Source organism: Rhea pennata, chromosome Z (genome assembly GCF_028389875.1).
Source record: "Rhea pennata isolate bPtePen1 chromosome Z, bPtePen1.pri, whole genome shotgun sequence".
Classification (NCBI taxonomy): Eukaryota; Metazoa; Chordata; class Aves; order Rheiformes; family Rheidae; genus Rhea; species Rhea pennata.
The window spans coordinates 68,042,374-68,062,591 of NC_084702.1; the positions used below are offsets into that span (position 1 = coordinate 68,042,374).

Below are 20,218 nucleotides of genomic sequence, written 5' to 3' on the forward strand. Positions count from 1 at the left end.
AAACATGAGTTAAAAGGTAGTAAAAATTAACAAAAGACTCCTGCAAATGGACATTTTATAGAGTCTCAACCAAAAAGATTATCAGCTTCTGAGCAGCAAAATCTCTCACAGCATTTGGGAATGCAACAGCCCATTTCACAGACGTCTTCATTAAAACATTCTTCATCTGTAACCTTTCTTGCTTTACATGATGAATTTACTACCTGTTAAGAAAACATTAGGAAAACTTTGAAACATACACTCACTAATCTCTTCATGACTGTGGGCTGTAATGCTGAGATGAGTCAACCAGACACCCACCTTCTTCCCAATCTTTCTCCTACAACTGGACTGAGGTCACCCTCTGCCAGTCCCACCACACCAGCAATGGCTTCCCAACAAAGCGTCGCTGCAGTTGGACCCTGCAGGCCTGAACTTCTGAGCTGAGGGTGACTAAAAATGGGCACCTTGGCACGGGGGAAAATCTCACCAAGATCATTTTTAGCACTATGCCAGTCTACATCTGTAATACTGCTTGTATTCAAATAAGAAAAATAACTCCTTTCTTTTTCCATTTTGTGACTCTGGGTACCCCAGCACATCGCTTCATTCTGCAAAGGGTTAATATCAGTGTTTTGCCTAACTGGATCATGAGTGGGGTGAGGAAGAGTTATGCCATTTACTTTAAACTACTTACTGTAGGTTCCTCCAGTTCCTCGTTTGTCAGTCGTCTCTCTCATTGATACGTGGGCAACTGTGGATCTTTTCTCTCATCCTTGACATTGCACCTAAAATACTGCCTAAATAAGACAGAGCAAATATCCCCCAAGAGAACTGCTCATCCAGACAGATAACGCACTGCAGCTCCTTGACATACATAACGTATTACTTCAATTTGCCAAACACCTTATCTCCATCAATAAAAGAAACAATATAGGTATGCATATATGTGTATACAAATCTTTATCACATTTTAACGATAAAATTGGTCTCAGTTACTTTAGTTACATGTGGCATGGTAATCTGTAAGAAAATGATGGGTTGAACTGTTGGACTTTGACATGCTTTTGGCAATGCAATGCAGGAGAATCTTCCTTTAGAATAATTTTCCGGGCCACACTCAGCATTCAAGGCAATCTGCCCCATGTTACTCAATGGTGTCTGTGTTAATGTAGGATCAGGGAGAGCCTCAGGCGAACCATGAGTCCTCTGTGCCGGCATTGCCTAAACAGTCCATTTTACATGGCTCATGGATCCACATAAAGTTAGACATGGGCTGTTTTATAAATGAACAAACTAAGAAGCATTTTCTCCTCTTACTACATACAGATATATGGGTAGTGTTTAATGGATCAGCAAGTCCAAATGAGACTTATTTTTATTATTCTCTATTTCCTTGAAATCTCCATATAACTATTTACACATGGAAAAAGGTATCAAAATCCAAATTGTTCAAGGTTGTTTTACAAGGGAAGAAAGTCAGTTTGAACAATTCAATATCCATGAGAAACTGAAACAGAGCACCTGAAGCACAGCCTTATAGAGAACCACCTGATTGGGAAGAAATTGCAGAGGAGGTTTCAATGTGAAGATTTCCAAACTAGAGAGGAAATGAACCTTTTAAATTTGCTGAAAAGTCTGCTACCTTCCTGCAACTTCCTTTGAAAGCTGCAATCCTTTTTAAGGATAACATTCAGAGAGCTGCAATTAAGAGTAGGCTAGAGAAAGTGGATTTTTTAAGCTGCTAGGAGACAAGAGTTTGATTTTTGGAGAGCCAGCTAAATTTGCAAGGCACTATATAGAAAGGAGTGCTTTTAACTTGTAGTGTATATGACATCAGCATCTGGTTCTAATAAAAAGAGACCTCTCCATGCTGTATTTACAAAGTCAATTTTCAGACTAGAGTCACTGCAACTACTTTTGTATTCTGCAGTGGCTGACAGACAGAGCGTGCAACATTCCCGGTCCAGGTCTCGCTTAAGCTGCTCAGTCGCGACCAATCCTTTTGGCAAAAGCTCCACGTATTTTTTTGCTGGCGTGTCTGCAGGAATACAGAATGTAAATTGCCATCCACCAACTCGGGTCTAGCTGAGAGTCCTCCTACCACAGAGGAAAAAATAATCTGCATTTTGAATTATTGTTTTCCAGATGTATTATCTTGCATTTGTCAGGGTGACTCCTTTTGTTATTTCCGGCTTCTCTCTTTCCAGTGGTGCTTGCAGTATTTGTCTGCATCATCTGTTAATTTCATTAACATCCTATTTAATGATCTCAAAGGGGGTAGTTTAAACTGATGTTATATAAAACCAGACGTAAACTTCCTATTCCTGCAGCATCCCACCAATCACCTCCCACTCATCTCAGTACCCCACTATTTATCATGATCCACTTCGTAGAGTCGCCTGCCAGCCTTCACACTGGGTTCATATGCCATTTCATTTCCAGGTGAAAACTCCTGAATCACTCTGCCTTAGCTTCTTAGCAGCTGGGTACCGCTCTGGGACTGGGTAACATGGGACTGCTCCCAGTCTGGGACTGCTTCTGGTTTTCTTTTAACTGCTACATTGTTATATTAAGGGTGAATTAAATGTGTCTGAATTATTACGATACATTTTTGTAGAATAGCATAGTTTTGCTCCAATCTTGTGAGGCTACTAAATATAGGCAGTATTATTACAGATTTGCTGGTTAATATACAAAAATTAAGAGTGATGTGTATTACTGTAACAAACTAGAAACTTTATATTCTCCCCAAAATATTATAATAAATATATTTTTAACTAAATAATCCAGACACATATTTAAAATAAATACATCAAGATACGTTGGAATTTTCTATGAATAATCAGATCTTATTGGCAGATCTTACTGGAAAATGCCGTAAGGACTTTGAGCAATTGTTTCTAGGGTTCCTTGCAATGACTAACTTGAAGATGTTGCCCTTTGTATTCGGAAACCTCCTAACGTTAGTCTTTTCTGCTTCGGTAATTTAAGATGAAGAACTGTTTGCAAACTACACACAGTTTCATCACAGAGCGACCCCCTTGCCGATGCTATGAGAGATGGTTTTTATGAGAATCACATGCAAATTCCTAAGTTTTATGCCTACTGCCAAACAGTCCTTCGCTTGTAAACTTGTATTTCACTAAACTAGAGAGAGATCAACAAGTAACACAGGAAGAGAATTGTGCCGAGAAAGAATAAAACCAACTGACACAGAATGGTTGCAATACAACCTGTGAAGTTTATGTGGACACAGCTATACCTATATAAAATGCCAAGAATTTGCTAGGCTAATCAAAATCTTAACTGATCAAAGAAATATTCTAGTTCAGATCTAATTAATATGGTAAAATTAAAAAAATACTATTACAAAAGTAGTCTCAAAACCAATACAGTTAAAATTGTTATACACACAATTCCCAGTATCTACCCTTCTTCTCTGATCTTGTGCTCACCTGCCTGCTGCCCCTCTGGGTCTGAAGCCAATGGCTCCAGCCTGAGGGGTGATGAGGAATACAGGGTATTGCAGCAAGCCTCCTCTTTGCTAGGAGGAGGATTCTGATGTTGACGGTGGGGTGTTCTTATTCTTCACCCAAAAATCTGTATAGGGTTATTTTTATACTTTTTGTAAAATGTACTAATTCCTTGCTCTTTCTTCACTGGTCTGCAGTTCCATTAGGGCCAGGTTTACTATATATGGCATGATTTATATACGTTAGATACTTGATTCTTGTCCTCTTTGCTATCCCAAAAACCAGCTTTACTCACCCCTCAAAGCTATGTTCCTTGAATGACCAGTAACTGACCGCTGGTGAGTTGCTTACAGCCCGAGTTGCAAGTACAGTCCTCTGTCCATACCTTCAAAAGCTCCACTATCATCATGTCTGTACTCCTCTATACTGCATTTTAATTCTAGGGTCATAAGTAGTTCATTATCATGTGTAATAACTATCTGTTAATTACAAAGCTATGCATCACCATAGGTGTTTCCTCACAATTGTACAAAGCTAAGCAAAGCCTTAAATTAAGCAGTGGTCACCTGGCTGTTAGACAACTGTTGTGGCAGCTAAGACAAAGCTCCAGGGAGGCTAAGACAAGTTCATACAAAAACCAGACAAGTTCTAAGGACTGTTACCTTAACACAAAGCCTGTGCCCGGTTACCAGCAATGGCAATGCTATATTAACAGGCTACAAGGCTGCCCAACAGATGTTGGTGAATCCAGCTAAGTAACACGAGATGGATGGAGCCTGCAGGCTCCACGGTTGAGTGCATGCATTGCGGAAACCACCAAGAAGCGGTGAGAGAAACTTTCCAGCCTAGGAACAACAGTGCCCCTAAGGGTGAGAGGATCAGAAAAACAGAGTGCCCAGCGGCATCCAAAGAGCAAAAGAGAAGTGCTTGCAGTGACTGAAACTACAGAAAACCACAAGCTGAGTGTCACCTATGCACCTATGTTCTTAAATCAAACAATTTATTTCTTCCTAGATGGACTGCAAAAACAGCTGCAATGCACCCCCAATGATCTTGATAAGTGTTAGTAACACTAGACTAAAAAGATAATGCCTAAAGATGACGGTATACAGTAAAACCTTCCTGATGCCAGTGCAAGAGCATATGGTAAACAGCAAAGCCACAGAACAAGAAACATTGCTGCTTCCACTATGCTGCAGGCAAGGCAATCACGACAGGCAAGACCTCACAGACCTCACCGCTGTATTACAGCTTTTGACAGGTGTGAATGTACTAACCCAGTCCTAGAGTAAATCAGATCAACAGCCAGATGTACACCTATTGGTGTGTGACTGGCCCTAGAAATATGCTACTGCTCACTTAGGAAGATTACAGCAGATGATATTTTTCATTATAGAAGGAGAATTGAAGGAAGTGAGAATCCAGGATCAAAATCCCTAATGAGGACAGGCTGAAAATACATCCAGAATGTAGACTATCGAAAAGCTAAACACACAGAGGTCTTGAGCTCTCCCACACCAAACATTGTTAATGTCAGAAGGATTCCTGCTGGACATGAAGAGACAGAGCCACTAAAGAAGTCCTGAAGCCAAAGGACATAAAGGGAATCCAACAATTTCTAGGTGTAAGTCAACTGTTTTTCCAAAAACTTCTGAGTACACTAATTACAAGTCTGTGGACCCTTAAGAAAATTAATACTGTATAAAGCATTTCCTTCCTATACATACACACATAATCTTATGGAACTGCCACTAATCAAAAATTTCATTAGTGGCTTAGTTGAATGAACAGAGAATGCATTCTTTTCATGCACTGGAAGCTGTAAAAAGCTGCAGGCACTTTGGGGTCAAGAGAAAATTCAAAATGATCTTAAAATTGAGATAAGTTCTAAGAAAATGTAATGAAATTCAGCAAGGACAAAATGCAATCTTTAAAAATTATATATAAACACTAGGTAGTGAACTAGCTGGGCAGCAACTCTGCAAAGAGATTCTGGAGTTTGTGGGGGAATAGAAAGTGAATGCAAAGCAGTAATGCCACATTGTTAAAAAAAAAAAAAAAAAAAAAGACTAATGGGACATGCAAACATTTTAACATTTTGCATGTTTACTAAGTAGTGCTAAAAAAAGTAGCTTCATCTGTAACACTGAATACTTAGTGGGGGGAATACACTTCACAAAATATGTAGACAAGCAGAACAAGGCAGAAAAGAGCAAAAAAATGTCAGTATGTCAGAAAACATAAACCATAAGGGAAAACTTGAGGGGAAAAAAAAAAGAGGAGATATAAGGAGAAGATAATAAACATCAAATATAGTAAAAAGCTGCTGCAAAGGAGAAGCCCATAAACTAACTTCCTTGGCAGCTGGGAATAGGATAGGAAACAGCGGAACTAAATTGTTGCAAGAACTATTTTTCTTAGAGAATATAAAAAACTTTCTGCTGGTAAGAATAATGAAGCATTGGAAAAAATGTTTAGGAAGGCTGTGAAATCTCCATCACGGGAGGTTTTTAAGAGCTGATTCAATAAATATGTCAGATCTAGTTCAGGTATAGTTATAATTTGGGTCAATTTGACTACGTAACCACTCCAGGACGCATCTATTTCAGTTTATCTACTGACTGCATTTATCTGCTGCTCTATTATTTCATGATACAACAAGGAAGCCCAAAGGAATAATGTCTGTGAAAGAATAAGAAAAATCTGTCTTAAGTACTAGCTCTGAGGTTCTACAGTCCTACAGAACAGTTTAGAAACACAATATCAAAGCTAAGGTAGAAAAAGACCTATATTCTATACTTTTTGAATCAAACCTCTTTTGTGGCATCTCTCAAAGTACAAGATGAAGATGCTGTCTGATTATCAGGCATTAGCAAATATCACAAAAAAAGCAACACATAGGTTACTGAGGTTCCAGCACACTAATCTGAGAATAAAAATGCTGCCCAGACTGTTGGCGTGCCACAATACTTTTGCATCTGAAATGGGAAGCTTTGTCAACCAAAGCAAACTTCAACCAGGACAACGTGCTACAGACAGAAATATCTTGTGTTTCAGAGCTATCCAGACTGCAGGAAGCAATTAGATGCTGGATTCCCAGAGGACAGATGAAGTGCACATCTTTTACAAAATTGCGTTTAAATGGGATTAGCCAAAAATCCTAGTAGATTTTAAAATTGTTGTAATGAGATGAGTCCAAGCTTCAAATCCAGGCAAGCATAAGGATATACCTACTGGCCAACTATCCAACTCTATTCATATGTATGCACGAAACAGTGCAACACAGGAAAAGAGCTCAGAGATCAGGAAGAGGGGACAGAACCTCATGAAATCAGCTGTGTTAAGAAGCCAGAACTAGTCTGCTGATTCCTAATGATGGTAACTATGGGGCTTTTGGTACAATCCTGTTGCTCAGAGGTAGCCTAGGCGGACACAGAAGCATTTGACACGATCAGGAAATAGAAGATGGATTTTGCTATATAACATATGTCACACAGCATTACTGTGACTAACAGGCCACAATAAAACACATCAAAATACAGATGATTCAGTACTAAATGAGGGTGAGAGCTACAGATGTCTCAAGCTGGATACATACCCACCAAGGCACCAGAGGTCATAAAGCTAGCCAAAGAGCCTAATGGGCAAAGCCCCAACTAAGAGAATGGCACTTCCACGCAGCGATGCCAGCTCATTGCAAAACACTCCTCAGGGTTCAGCAGAGATTAAACTTGATAGGACAAAAACTCATGATTCCTCTTCCCATAAGAAATACTCTTCTACAGTCCAACAGCAAAAAGGTAGGCAAGACAAAGAAACCAAACTAGGCATGTAATTACAGCCAAGGAGGCAAAGACCAGAGGCCTACGGACACAAATGCTCAGTTCTCGCTAACAATCACAAAACAAAGGCAACGGTACCATCTTCACTACGTTATACAGCAGAGGAAGTACCTGTGCAGAGATGAACTTAAACAACTGTAAAATAGCTACAAACACACAGAGGCAAAGTGCCGGGACTCCAAGATAACATTAGCACTCCACTAGTCTGCTGCAGAAGACTTTTGAAAAATAAGATGCATAAGCAAGACAAATGACTGCAGAGTGAAAACAAGACTTTTATACCAACAGCAATGACATAAACAAGGGAAAGGAAACTAAGTTGCCCCCCAGGTGGTAGGCTGCAATGATCTAACAGGTAAAGTCTTGGCCCTATGAACAGGCACATAACACTGAAAAACTGGCCTTAACAAGTCACTGAACTTCAGCACAAAGGACAGAAGAGCATAAATTGCTATACAGAAACATCTAGAAACTGCACAGAACATGGAGAGAAAAATCCAGCCCAGGAGAAGGCGCTGGGGAAGCCATTCTGCATGCCAAAATGCTAGAGATGACTGTGGCACCTCTGCAAAGGCGTCTTTCAATGAAACCAGTAAACAAACAAAATCCCCACTTTGCTCCAGAAATACAGAAACAAAAGCCCATGTAGACTCTGGCCAAATACATAGCATATGGAGAATTAGGATCACAACTTGGCAACGACTAAAACTAGGAAGGGAGGCCCTAGGTGAAAGTCTAAAAAAAGTTACATTCATACACAATTAATGCAAATATTGTTTCTAATATTCCATTTGCACGAAGAGGTGGACCTTTCATACCAAGTATTTATTCATGTTAATATTTTTCCCTGGACAACTCAGAGGGGTGAGTTAGAGTTTGCTATCCCATGTATGGCCCAGCAGACTCTTCATATCTCCTTCCTGACATAATTAACTCTTACTATTGAGCTGTCCAATATTAAAAATTGCTTTTAAAAATGTGTTAAAGTGGGCCTTGCTGGTGAACATGATGCCTGAAAATCCAATGTCTAGGACTACTGCAAACAGCAAAAGCTAAGTACAAATATAAACGTAATTTAAGTTAGCTTTATATTTTTTTAGTATTTTTTGCACAGACATTATTTTAAATTTTAGGCTGATAAGAGAGTCATTTAAGACAACTTGGAAATTAAACATTGTGAATAATAGTGACTTAAACTCTTAAAACAGAAATTGTAACAAGGTTTACTTGCAATAAAATAAAAATTAGAAAACAAGATCTAGCTGTTCAGAATAATTAACATAAAAAGTTTTGCCTACTTACCTTTTTATTCCTGCCAAGCTTAGAGAGCACTGTATTTTTCCTCATCTGCCTTTCCCTCCAGCTCTGCTCTCCACTAAGCCATGCTGCCTCAGTAAACAACTTCTAACAATAGAAATCATAAATATTTCACCTATAACCAAGGATCTGATAAATTTTTAAAAATCTTACCACTATGTTACAGAAATTTGTTTGAAAATGCTTTATTTTGTAGTACTTTACTTGGATGAAGTAAAATAAAAAAACAGTCTTTAGTGAAACAGCGGTCATTTAACATTAATTACCTGAAGGGGACATTTCACAAAGCTCTTTAGCAGGTCCTGTTACCCAACTGCTGCTCTTCACCTGATACTTTCTTTTCTTTTCCTTTTCCTGGCTACCTAGGCATTAAGTCCTTCATATTACATGTGACAGCACTAATTGCAAGCTAAGGATTTCTTTTGGTATTCTAAATAAGTATATACAAGAAGATTTTCTAAAAGACAAAAAGACAAGTTGTGGGTTATTCAGTGAGGTTCCACTCTGATCAGAAGGCAATGCTGAGTTAGAGCAGTGGAAATGTTTTGCTGTTGGAACGTTAGACAAATCTCACGCCGCCTTCGGAGAACAGGCTCACTTTTCCCTAATGCACAGAAATGCTAACTGAAAAAGATAAACATGGATAAGGAAGTCTCACAATTAAACCACGATGCAGAGAACGCTTGAGAAAAACTTTAAGCCCCATTGCCTCTATCAGGACACATGCTTGAGATTAGGAAGGTGATTAAATGCTTGGCTAAATATAGCCTTAGCAAATGCCTTCAGAATCTATTCATAATTAATAAAGCTTGATTGTTTATGTCATCTCTTGTTCTCTACTCTTAGTGGAAATGCAGAGTGCTTGTCTTACTACATATGATTATAATCACAATACTTACCATACTGTATACTATTATAATCACAATATAAATGTCTACAACTAATCTAGATTCCTTTCTGCTTCCACAAATGATATTAATTTTCAATCTCTCTGTCCTTCAGTTTATGGCATTTAGCATTGCAATTCTGTGTTAAACACTGAATCCTTTCAATATTTAAATAACTACTATCAGTCTTTAGAGAATGTGAGCCAAGAAATAACATAATTCAGGCAAACAACAAAAACAACATACACAAAAAGTTGGTAACAGATGTTAACTGTGTTAACACTAACCAGTACAAACTAATAGGGTTAGGAAGCTTGAATCAAATTATTTATCAACTAATAAATAAACATATGTTCGTTTTATTAAAATAAAATATATAATTGTCTGTTCCTGTTTTACCTGGCGAAAAATAAAATTCATATAAAATATTATTGTGAGATGATATATATATTTGCAAACACCACCATTCACTTAAGGATGGACATCAGAAAATATGGTTTTTAAAATTCACATGCAAGCTAACTGAACCAGATTATTCCATATTAATAAATCTAAATAAAAGCATAAATCTCGTTTATCTGAAGATAACTTCTTATACAGTATAAGAAAAAAATGAGAAGTTTGAGAATCTGTATTATTTTATTCTGGTACTTAAAATCCTTTAACATTGTCATGACACAGCTTTGGTAAAGTTGGCAGTAATAAAAAAAAAAGAACATTCAGCAATGTCCCGAATTCTATTACAAATTATAAGCACAAATATTTTTCATTTAAACCACAAAGCTAAGTAACTGACACAGGGAGGAGTTTTCCTTTTCACAGTAAATTTCATTCCTTATTACAAAATTCAGATATAGAATTACCATCCACGGTAATCCAACGATCCTTTTTAAACTGTAGGCAGTTTTACACATCAAAATAATTTATGCTTTCAAAGATTCTGACCTGCTCCTCAAAGTAAAGAAATACATGCTGCACTTTGTTTCAAATGCTCTTGAATTGTTTTTTAAATCAATTTCTTCAAATTTTACGTTTTTTCCACTCTGGTTTGTCTGTTTCATCATCTTCCTGTTCCACTTCTGCAAAAACTGTTTTTGGCTGTGTTCTAGAAAACAATAAAAAGATTAAAATAATGGTCAGACTATAGTTCTTCCTTATGAGATGCTCCATAAGACATGCAGTAGACACAAATGACATCCCTTCTGTACTTAAAAAGGGAGGAGAGTAACTTATACTTGTCTACTTCATTTTCAACAATAAAAGCATCAAGTAATTTTCTAAAAATTCAAGAAACTTGCAGCTCTCAGGCAAAGAACGAAAGTAAGAAGAGGAGCACAGCAAATAAACCAGCAAGTACTAGTTCCTCATCAGTGTGCAACCTTACCTGTCTATTCCATGAATAAAATGGATTTTAATATAATGCTAGAAAAACAGAGTTAGTCTTCTCATTTCATGACAAAAAAAAAAAATCCATTTTGATATGCTGTAGTAAGACAGCAGCCAGTAAATGAAAACAGAACAGCATGGTTTCTGGCTAGCCTATGCATGAAAAAAACAGCTTCTCCTCCAGAGACTTCATCCAGCACTACTGTAACATAATAAAACTAATGATCTTCATATGAGAACAGAGTGTATTCTACAGTCAAGCTTGATGATATCTATCCCTCCACTGTTTACTTCTATTTAAAATAACACTTGAACTTTATAAAAATAATTATTGATTACTTTCTAAACGAACACAGTATCAAGTAGCATTTCAACAAACTGTTTAGACATTCAGTTCTCCCATTTTACACTTTAATCACAGCCTGGTCCTTTTTTTTCCCCAGTCTAATTCTTAGCATAATCATTGTGGAGCTGAAACTGCTAGATTTGTGAAGTTGGCTCTACTAGACTCCTCATTACAACAAAGACATGTCAAAGTATAAAAAGCAGCCAAGACAGTCGTCGTCTTATTAGGGTATTTACTAATGTTTTTACAGCCGTCAGAGGATGTGAACTGCTAACTATTATTATAACAACCATTATTTGGCAGACTCTAGAAAATGCATAAACCTTAAAAAAATTGTGTCCGTCTTACTTAACACAGTAGGCATAATTCAATGTTACCACTGACTTCAAAGAATAATAGTAAGCCCTCAGCTACTGATGTCAAAGAGCATGATTCTCCAGTTGTAAAATATGTGACACAAAATAGATTTAAAGTCATCAGAACCAGTCAGAGACAACTTCCCTTGTACAGAGAATCTTTCTATTGGCTCGCCTTCTCCTTCCTCCTCCAAACTTGCTTGGAGGTGAGGAGCACACCAAGATGTTCCACAGATGGTCAGAAAGGAGCTCCTGCTGTGGGACTCTATTGGCACATGGTCCCCAAAGCCCAAGTGCAAGATCTGGGCTGTGTGTCTCATTACATCTAAGCAGACCGTGGACACAGCTGAGGACCTAAGCTAGTAGAAGTTAGATATGTCACTGTATGGAAAGCAGAATTAAAAGTAAAAAAAATTATATTCTCCAAATCGAAGAAAAAGATCATCTGGAGATAGTTACATAAACTCTACTTATTTAGTCACTGAAAGAAGATAAAAATAATTAGTATTTGAGCCAGCAGGAATAAAGGCTTTATTGGCTGAAATACTGATTTTTTTTGGCTGCCGAAGAACTGGAATGTACAGAATCTTCGTTCTTTTCAAAACCTATTGGTGGAAGTTTATTTATGCAGTTTTAACAGTCTACCTTCATTGTATCACAATGAATACACACAAAAGTTATCTAAGTGTCATGCGGGATCACACAAGGTCAGTAGCGAGATGTCTGTTAGTGTAGCACAACTGATCGAGTGTAAACCTATCACTTCTGACCACAAAACCAGCAAGTGTCATCATTTTAGTCAGAAACTTCCATCCAAAAAGAATGACTTTATTTCTGACATGATATTTATTTCTGACATCTGCATATTTTTCAGAATAGGAATGGTAAAGCAATATATGAAAAGTTATAGACTTCAGCTAATATAAGTAAGTTGCTCAGAGTTCAGTAAAGTGAAATAAAAAAGAGAGACTAGCATAATTTAGCAGTAACCAGTTCAACAGGAAGCATATAGAGGAAATCAAGTCTGCTTGCTATCTCAATTTTTAAAATTAGCATGAAATGGCTATGGCCTCAGTTCAGCTGAAATATAAACTGTTCCACCTCCACAAGGTAATCAGAACACCTACGGTTATTCATATGTCTGACCATTTTAAAGACAAACACAGAAATCACTGTGTTTGTTATAGAATTTATCAGTAGTGATCATTTAATTTAAATAAAAATTGTTCTGCTTAGGAACTGCAATGGAGATTGCCAGTGCAATAGGAGTACACTACATGATTAATATTTATAGAAAAATTATCAAGTAGGTTTACTACTTCAAAATATTTTCATTTCTAAGGGCTAAACACCATATATGGCATCATTTGTCTTGTGGCTTGTCAGGACAAATGGGAGTCATGCACGGCAAAAGGGGTCAGGAGAGCTAGTCAATCTTCAAGGGCAACCTCCTCGAACCACATTCCATCCAACGTGCAGAAGGTCAAGCAAGCACAGCAGAAGGCCAGCACAGATGAACAGGGAACTCTTGACTGAGATCAAAGCCCAAGCCCCAAATCCCCCAGAGTAAGTACAGAGAGGAAGTGAGCACAGGCTACTCGAGAGGAATAGAGGCACTGCCTGAACATGTGGGAGGGGATATAAGAAAGCCAAAGCTCAGCTGGATTGAAACTAGAAAGAGATGCAAAGGGCAACACTAAAGCTGTCTACAACTATGATGACAGCAAAAGGAATGCTAAGGAAAATGTGTTCAGTGGGGCAGGGAACCTATTAACACAGGATATGGAAAACGCCAAGGTACTCAGTGCTTTCTTTGGCTCAGTCTTCCCCAGGAAGGTTTCTCCTCAGGCCTTCAAGGATCCCCATCTACTAGCAGAGTCTACAGCAGGAAATGGAGCATTACCAACAGCAGAGGTAGATGGAGCACATAGCCAGCTGGATATATACAGATCTATGGGATCAGATGGGATGCATCTAAAGGAACTGAGGGTGCTGGCCAATGTCATTTCAAGGGCAGTCTGTCATCTTTGAGAGGTCACAGTGATCCAGTCTTGATGACTGGAAAAGACAAACATCACACTTAGCTTCAGGAAGGGCAAGAGGAGGGGAACTACAGGATAGTCAACCTAACCTCAGTCCCTGGAACAAATTTTCATGGAAGCCATTTCCTGGCACATGAAGGACAAAAAGGTGGGAACAGCCCGCAAGTATTTAGTGAGGACATATAGTGCCTGTTCAGTCTGATTGCTTTGTGCCATGAGATCCCCCTCTCTTCAGCATTTGTGAGATAGCATCTGAATTACTGTGGCCACTTCTGGGTTTCCCAGTAGAGAAAAGGTATCATCATATTGGAGCAAGCCCAGAGGAGAGCCATCAGTTGGTCAGAAGATAGTGAAGAGCTGCCATCAGGATAGTTAGAGGGCTGGAGAACATGATATATGCGGAGAGGCTCAGAGAACTGGGTTTCTTCACTTTGAGAAGGGTAAAGAGGGACCTTATTGCTATCTACAGCTACCTAATGACAGGGTATGCAGAAGATGAAGCCAGACTCTTCTCAGAGGTGCATAGCGGTAAGGCACGCAAAAACAGACACAGTATGAAAGATGGGAAGTTCCAGTTAGATAATACCAGGAAATTTTTTCTTTACTGAGAGGATGGTCAAACACTGCAACAAGTTGTCTGGAGCATTCGTGGAATCTCCATCTTTGAGGATATTCAAATTTGACTGCACAAGTCCCTGAACAACATGATCTAATTAGACCTAACTAACTTGATTTCATTGGACCTACCTTGAGCAGGAGGTTGGACTGAATGACTTCCAGGTGTCCCTTCCCACCTAAATTATTCTATGATTCTGTAATTCCAGTTGATTGTTTGCTAAAACCAGTATGTCAAAAACTGAAAAATGCATTCATATTGTACTTAAGGGTTACAGTAAAAGGCTGTAAGCAAAAAGAAAAAAAAGGAAAAAAAAAGAAAAAAGAAAAAAAGTGAAATTTGTTTTGTCCTTACTAGATTTGTTTGTATGCTTTTCTGTAAGATTTTCTTTAGTTCAGTGGTTATCAAATATTCAGATATACAAATCCCTAAAAAAATTTGCAGTGGCCAGGCAGACTGCTCTAGAGTCAACTTAATCTCTCTAGTTCTGGTTTGTTTTTCTTAGTTACCTTCACAGATCTGGTAAAAGTAGCCCATTGACATCTAAGATTCACAGACTAGCAGTTAAAAAAATACTGCTTTAACTAAACCAGCTGGAGAGGGCAATTCCATATCATAGCATGTGACTCATGTCACAGTAACTTCTGAAATTTGTGTTTATTTTGCACAAACAAAGAAAAAAGAATACTTTCAAGAATGCTTAGAAACCAGAACCGTGTCAAAAAGGCTACTCCGAGACCAAAAACTTTAGATTTTAAGCATCAGGCCCCTTCTATTCATCCCTATCAACCAGCCTATCAACCAGGAAATCTCAGAGATGTTCCTCTCAAAATTAACAGACTTCCAAAAAAAGATTCATCTTAAATATATCAGGATGTGTCAACAAAATCTCAGTTATAAAACATTCTACTCCAGTCTGCTTCTTAAATTAAAGGTACTTGAGCCACAATGTAAGTAATGTTTCACATATGAGTACTGCTACTGAGAAAAACAGCAGTGAACACACAGCACAGCTACAGGTTGTTCCTTTTGCCAGTTACGAGCAGGGACGACAAAGATGGCACAAAGGGGGCTACGTCAATGAAATGTAAGATATGTTCAAGATAGACAAGAGTGTCTATCCTGATGAAGAGGGAAATTTCACCCTCATCTTCCTTACAACACAGGCCTAAGCTATGTATGGGCCTGACTAGGCCCTCAGCTTCAACGCTTATTAATTCCTGCTGATCCTTCAGAGGGACATCTGAAGTCATTACAGTATCTCTGTACAGCTGTGTTAAAGCAAACAGCTCACAAAGAATGTAGTTTTCAAACATTTACAACTGATGCCTCAAGTTCCTTTCCTGTAGTTCTTTACTTGAAATCTTCAATCTGTCCTTCCTTTCCTTTCCTTTCACTCCACTGGAACTACTCTTGCCAAGGTCTCTAACAAGCTTTTTCCTGAAAAATCTCAAGGTCTTTTCTCTGTGCTCATCCATTATGACCTCTCTGCTGCACTGATCACTGCTTTTTGGACACTTAATTCACATTGAGCTTCTGCGATACGTCACCTCCAGCTTCAGCATGTACTTCTTATCATCCCTTGATATCCTTTTCAGCAGTATCTTTTTTCACTCATCCTTTTGCCACTTATATACCTTCCCCTCCTTTTCTGGCTCAATTTATAGGAGAAACAGAAAGGTTATGCTAATGATAACAAGCTTGAAAAAAATTTCAAGTGATAAATAATGCAAATGACTATTAGGGTTCCAGGCGCCTGGAAACTAGGTACCTTTAAATCCAACAGGATTTATGGAAAATTAAAAGGAAATATTTTTATGTGCGACTTATAAACTAACAGTACTAGTCATGCCACAGGTTCTTATTACAAGGATTATAAAGCATGAAAATATAATTATAAAAGCATGAAATCAGTTACCTGATTTAAAATGAAATACCTATGGCTTTTTCCTGCTCCTAGCTTTGTGGAGAGAGGAAGAGTTTTTTTGAATAAACATTTTTGCATTATTTTCTCTTGTAAACACCTTAGTCTGAGAACTCTGATCCTGCTCACTCCTGTATGCAGGATAACAGTTTTACAACAGCTTACTACAGTTTTGCATTATTTTCTACATTCTCCTTCCTCCCTCCAAAAAAAAGTGAAATTCCCTAGTAAGTCTTGTTCCAAACACTTTTCTTAATGATTTTTTAAAGAATAAGGAAGCATTCCAAGAAATGGTTTTGAAATTCCCTTAGCTATAAGAAGTCTATAATATTCTAGCATAGCAACACCAACGAAAGATCATTAAAAATCTTTTAACTTGACAACTGTTTCCTCTTTCACCTTTCACTGTAGCAAAAAAGTACACAGTCTTCTTGTTAATATGAGCATCTCACTTCTTAAAAATATGACCATCTATTATGTTTCCAATTTTAAATAATATTTTGGACAGAAATTAAGTACAAACTGTAGATTTTATCATGGCATACTTCATAAGAGGCTTTAAATCTACAGAAAAGGAAACATACAGAATTTAAAACATTTTTTCTCAAATTGCTGTTTTTAAGTAGCTGGGTAAAATAGCCTTTCTCCTCTTCCAGTATTTTTAGTCAGAGATTTTTACATTAAAAGTAACTAGCTAGCATTTTTATGATCTTTTCAGAAACAATCTTACTGTTCTAGTAAGAACTGCGAAATGCCAAAATGATTAGTCTACACAATCCTTCATATTGATTTCACTCTGACTGTAGGAGATGGAGGTTAAAGTACATTCATTTTCTTTTACTGGTTTAGATAAAAATACCAGCCCAGATGTTTTCACTGACGTTCGTAGATCAAATTCTTTTACATGATTATTACTCATATGATAGGAATCATTCACAAAAGAATAAAACTGACTTCAGACAAATGGTATGACTGAGGGAAAATCAGTGTTACTTGCAACTATGTATGTGAGGGTAAACCACAAATCATTTGGCCTTGGATCACTGTTTATTATAAAGCTCAAGGCGCAATGTCTATGACAGGCATAACTTGATAACCTGACATATCTGATAAATCAATCACTATGAAAAAAGATTTAGTATCTAAAATGTTTTTCCTTAGGTTAATATGCATTTTCTTACGGTGGAAAATGGAAAACCATAAATGAATAATCATCTATTAGACAACACACACACAGCCTTGTCAAACAAGAGAATGTATCAAGTGGATATTTTTATACCATGCTTAAGCAAGAAATAGTAGGAGTATTAGGAAGAACTGATAACAGAAAAATAAAGAAAATAGTAAAAATAAATTACTGTTTAAAAAAAGGAAACATACTGGTTATACGTTTTCTAGGTTTCAAGATAATATATAGTTTTGAAGAATACTAAATGTATTTAGAATATAACATTTCCTAATCATTAAGTGTATATTATGCTATCACTAAAAGGATGCGGTTTCCCTAGATTTGTACACAGCTCAGTATTTTGAACTCCTGATTTCCACAGGGCCACACTACTTCAATATAATAATATCTGATAATTTACATCAATTACTTGTATTTTGCCTGTTTTACTGAGCTTATATTTAGAAGAACATCTGTAAGATGCTGTATATATAAGGTGAGCATATATGCTCAGCAAAGTCAGATATCGGATATACAATTATTACCACTTTCTATACTATATACATGGGAAGACAAGCAGCTAATGAGACCCAAAGACCTGCCATTGTTCCATTCTTGTTAATGTAGACCTCCATTTCTGAAAATGAAGAACGTAACACAATTATAAAGAAAGTTTCCACATTTCAGTGTTAGCCTGAGTGAAATATAACAATAAAAAACCTTTAAAATGCTTGTTGCATAGGGCACTTCTTAAAGTCAAGTTTCTAAAGCAAGGATAACGGCAGTTTCACTGGCACAAAATCTATCAACTGCCAAAGCTGTCAAGGCAGCATGCTGCTGGCTGCACTCCAACTCCCCCACACGCATAGCACCGTCTGGTGTGTAAGTTAATAGCAGTCTGGACTTGCATCCTCCCCACTTCTCAGCCAGCTCTCTTCTTTCCCTGCAGCTACATCTTTTAACAAGAAACCGTAATGAGATCTGCCCACCTGACACAGCAAGCCTTCTGTAATACAGCTATGTTTTAAAACTTTCATGTCTATTACATTGCAGGTGTCAGGGATGAAACCTAATATGCAATCAATGAAGTTGCTGAGCCAAAAATATGCAAAAGTGTCTATCTATCTGACGGAATACGTGATCATATTTACTTTTGAGAATGGAGAGTTGCACATTTTAAATAAGAATGGGTACATGCACATTCATGTGTAGCAAACATGAATCCCCTAAAAAATTTGTATCTGTATTTAGCATCTTCATTATAGCAATCATTACAAAATCAGACTCTTAAATATTTCTCCTTTTGACTTGTTAACAAGGGTGATACTGTACTATGCATTCATGTGATGCACTTTACAACAATGCCATAGTCATTAATTACTCAGTCAGAGCCTGGCTGGGTCACTAACGCTCTCCAGTTGCTTTGGAACTTCTCAAGTTGCTATTCTGTGATCCTTGCGAAGATGTGGGCCAAGTCAAAAAACAACTGTCATCACTAGAAACAACTTTGGCTATTAAAATACTTTCAACGTCTGGAAAGCTGTGATTTTTTTAATAACAGAAATAAAAGCTACTACAATAAGTACAGTCTGGGATACACAACAACAGGCTGCAAGCATGAAACGCAGCTTATTAGCTCTGCCTGTTCTGTGCAGACCATTTCACCTTTTCACAACCTTTTCCTTACGCATTTTGAAACCACCAGTTATACTAGATAGGTTATGTTATGTAACAAAACCCTCAGTAACAGTAATACAATGGAAAAAGTTTAGTAATTTTTAAAGAGGTAGTGTGAATGTTTCTGTTCATTACTATGAAATGCATTCATTTAGTATTATAGTATTTGTAATTTAGTATTAATGTATTAGTATTTAGTATGTATTTTAGCACTACTATTAGTATCCATTCAATGATTTGAATCATACTGGAAAGTATTAAAGAAGAATATTCCACAGTTTTCACACACAGAGGTAAAACACACACACACCACATTCACATCTATATTTTAGACTGAGCAAATAACCATCTGTGGGATGGTTCCACTAGCATAACTTTGACATAGCTGTTTAAGTTATGTAACAGCAACCGATTATATATTTATTTACGTTGAATTTTTTGTAGAAGGTTATCAGTGCCATTTTTAATATTTGTGTACCTGTAAGACCAACTTAAGCAGGTACCCAGGTGTTCAGGCAGGAAAAAATTCAAATAAAGACTTCAGAATTTCAAGAAATCATCTAAAATACGCTGTCATAATACCAAGAAAGTATTTTGCAGGTTTTACCGCAGAATCAGTTAGAAGTAGATGGTATATCTAACACCAGCCAAACTTGCGACCCTAGTCTGCCAATGGGACAGTATCCTATTATGTTACAATTTCAAAGACTAGTTTGGGGAAGACTAGTAAATTTAAAAAGCTTTTGAAAGAATTTTCTAGCACTGACAGATATATTTTTTAAATGGTAATGTCAAATTTTAAGAGTTTAACCTACTGGAAGCTCAATCTTCATATGAGAACATGACATATTCTTGGTTTGCATATTCATAGCAATGATCCAGAAAAGGCAAAGAATACTGTTAAAAATGTGTCTTCTGTTTTTACCAAACACCCACTAGCCTCCAAAAATATTGCTTGTATTTTTAATTGTTTTCTTACTTAGCATATGCTGGAGCAACCCAGTATGGATTCTCCTCCGCTTCCTTTGCATGACGTAAAATAGCCTCGCGAGGGTTGCTATCATCTGTCTTATCCAGTGCAATGTTCTTGACTATGTATGATGACAAGGTACCTCCATGAGTTCCAACACGACCACCACGACCTGTAGCAAAAAAAGAAACAAGTATTTTAGAGAAATCTATTTAACAAATAGAGAAGCAAA

General features: G+C 37.3%; 1 protein-coding gene across 2 annotated transcripts in view; it reads right to left on the reverse strand.

Annotated features, from left to right (window-relative positions):
* Nucleotides 1–10,121: 10,121 nt before the first annotated feature.
* WDR70 (WD repeat domain 70) overlaps nt 10,122–20,218 on the reverse strand; it is a 141,106-nt gene continuing 131,009 nt past the window's right edge. For both annotated transcript variants that reach the window (XM_062599421.1, XM_062599420.1), the window contains 2 exons: nt 19,996–20,158; nt 10,122–10,606 (listed from right to left, as the gene is read on the reverse strand). In XM_062599421.1, the coding sequence (XP_062455405.1) occupies nt 10,522–10,606; nt 19,996–20,158 (248 nt within the window). In that variant the 3' untranslated portion in view covers nt 10,122–10,521. The remainder of the gene's footprint in view (nt 10,607–19,995; nt 20,159–20,218) is intronic.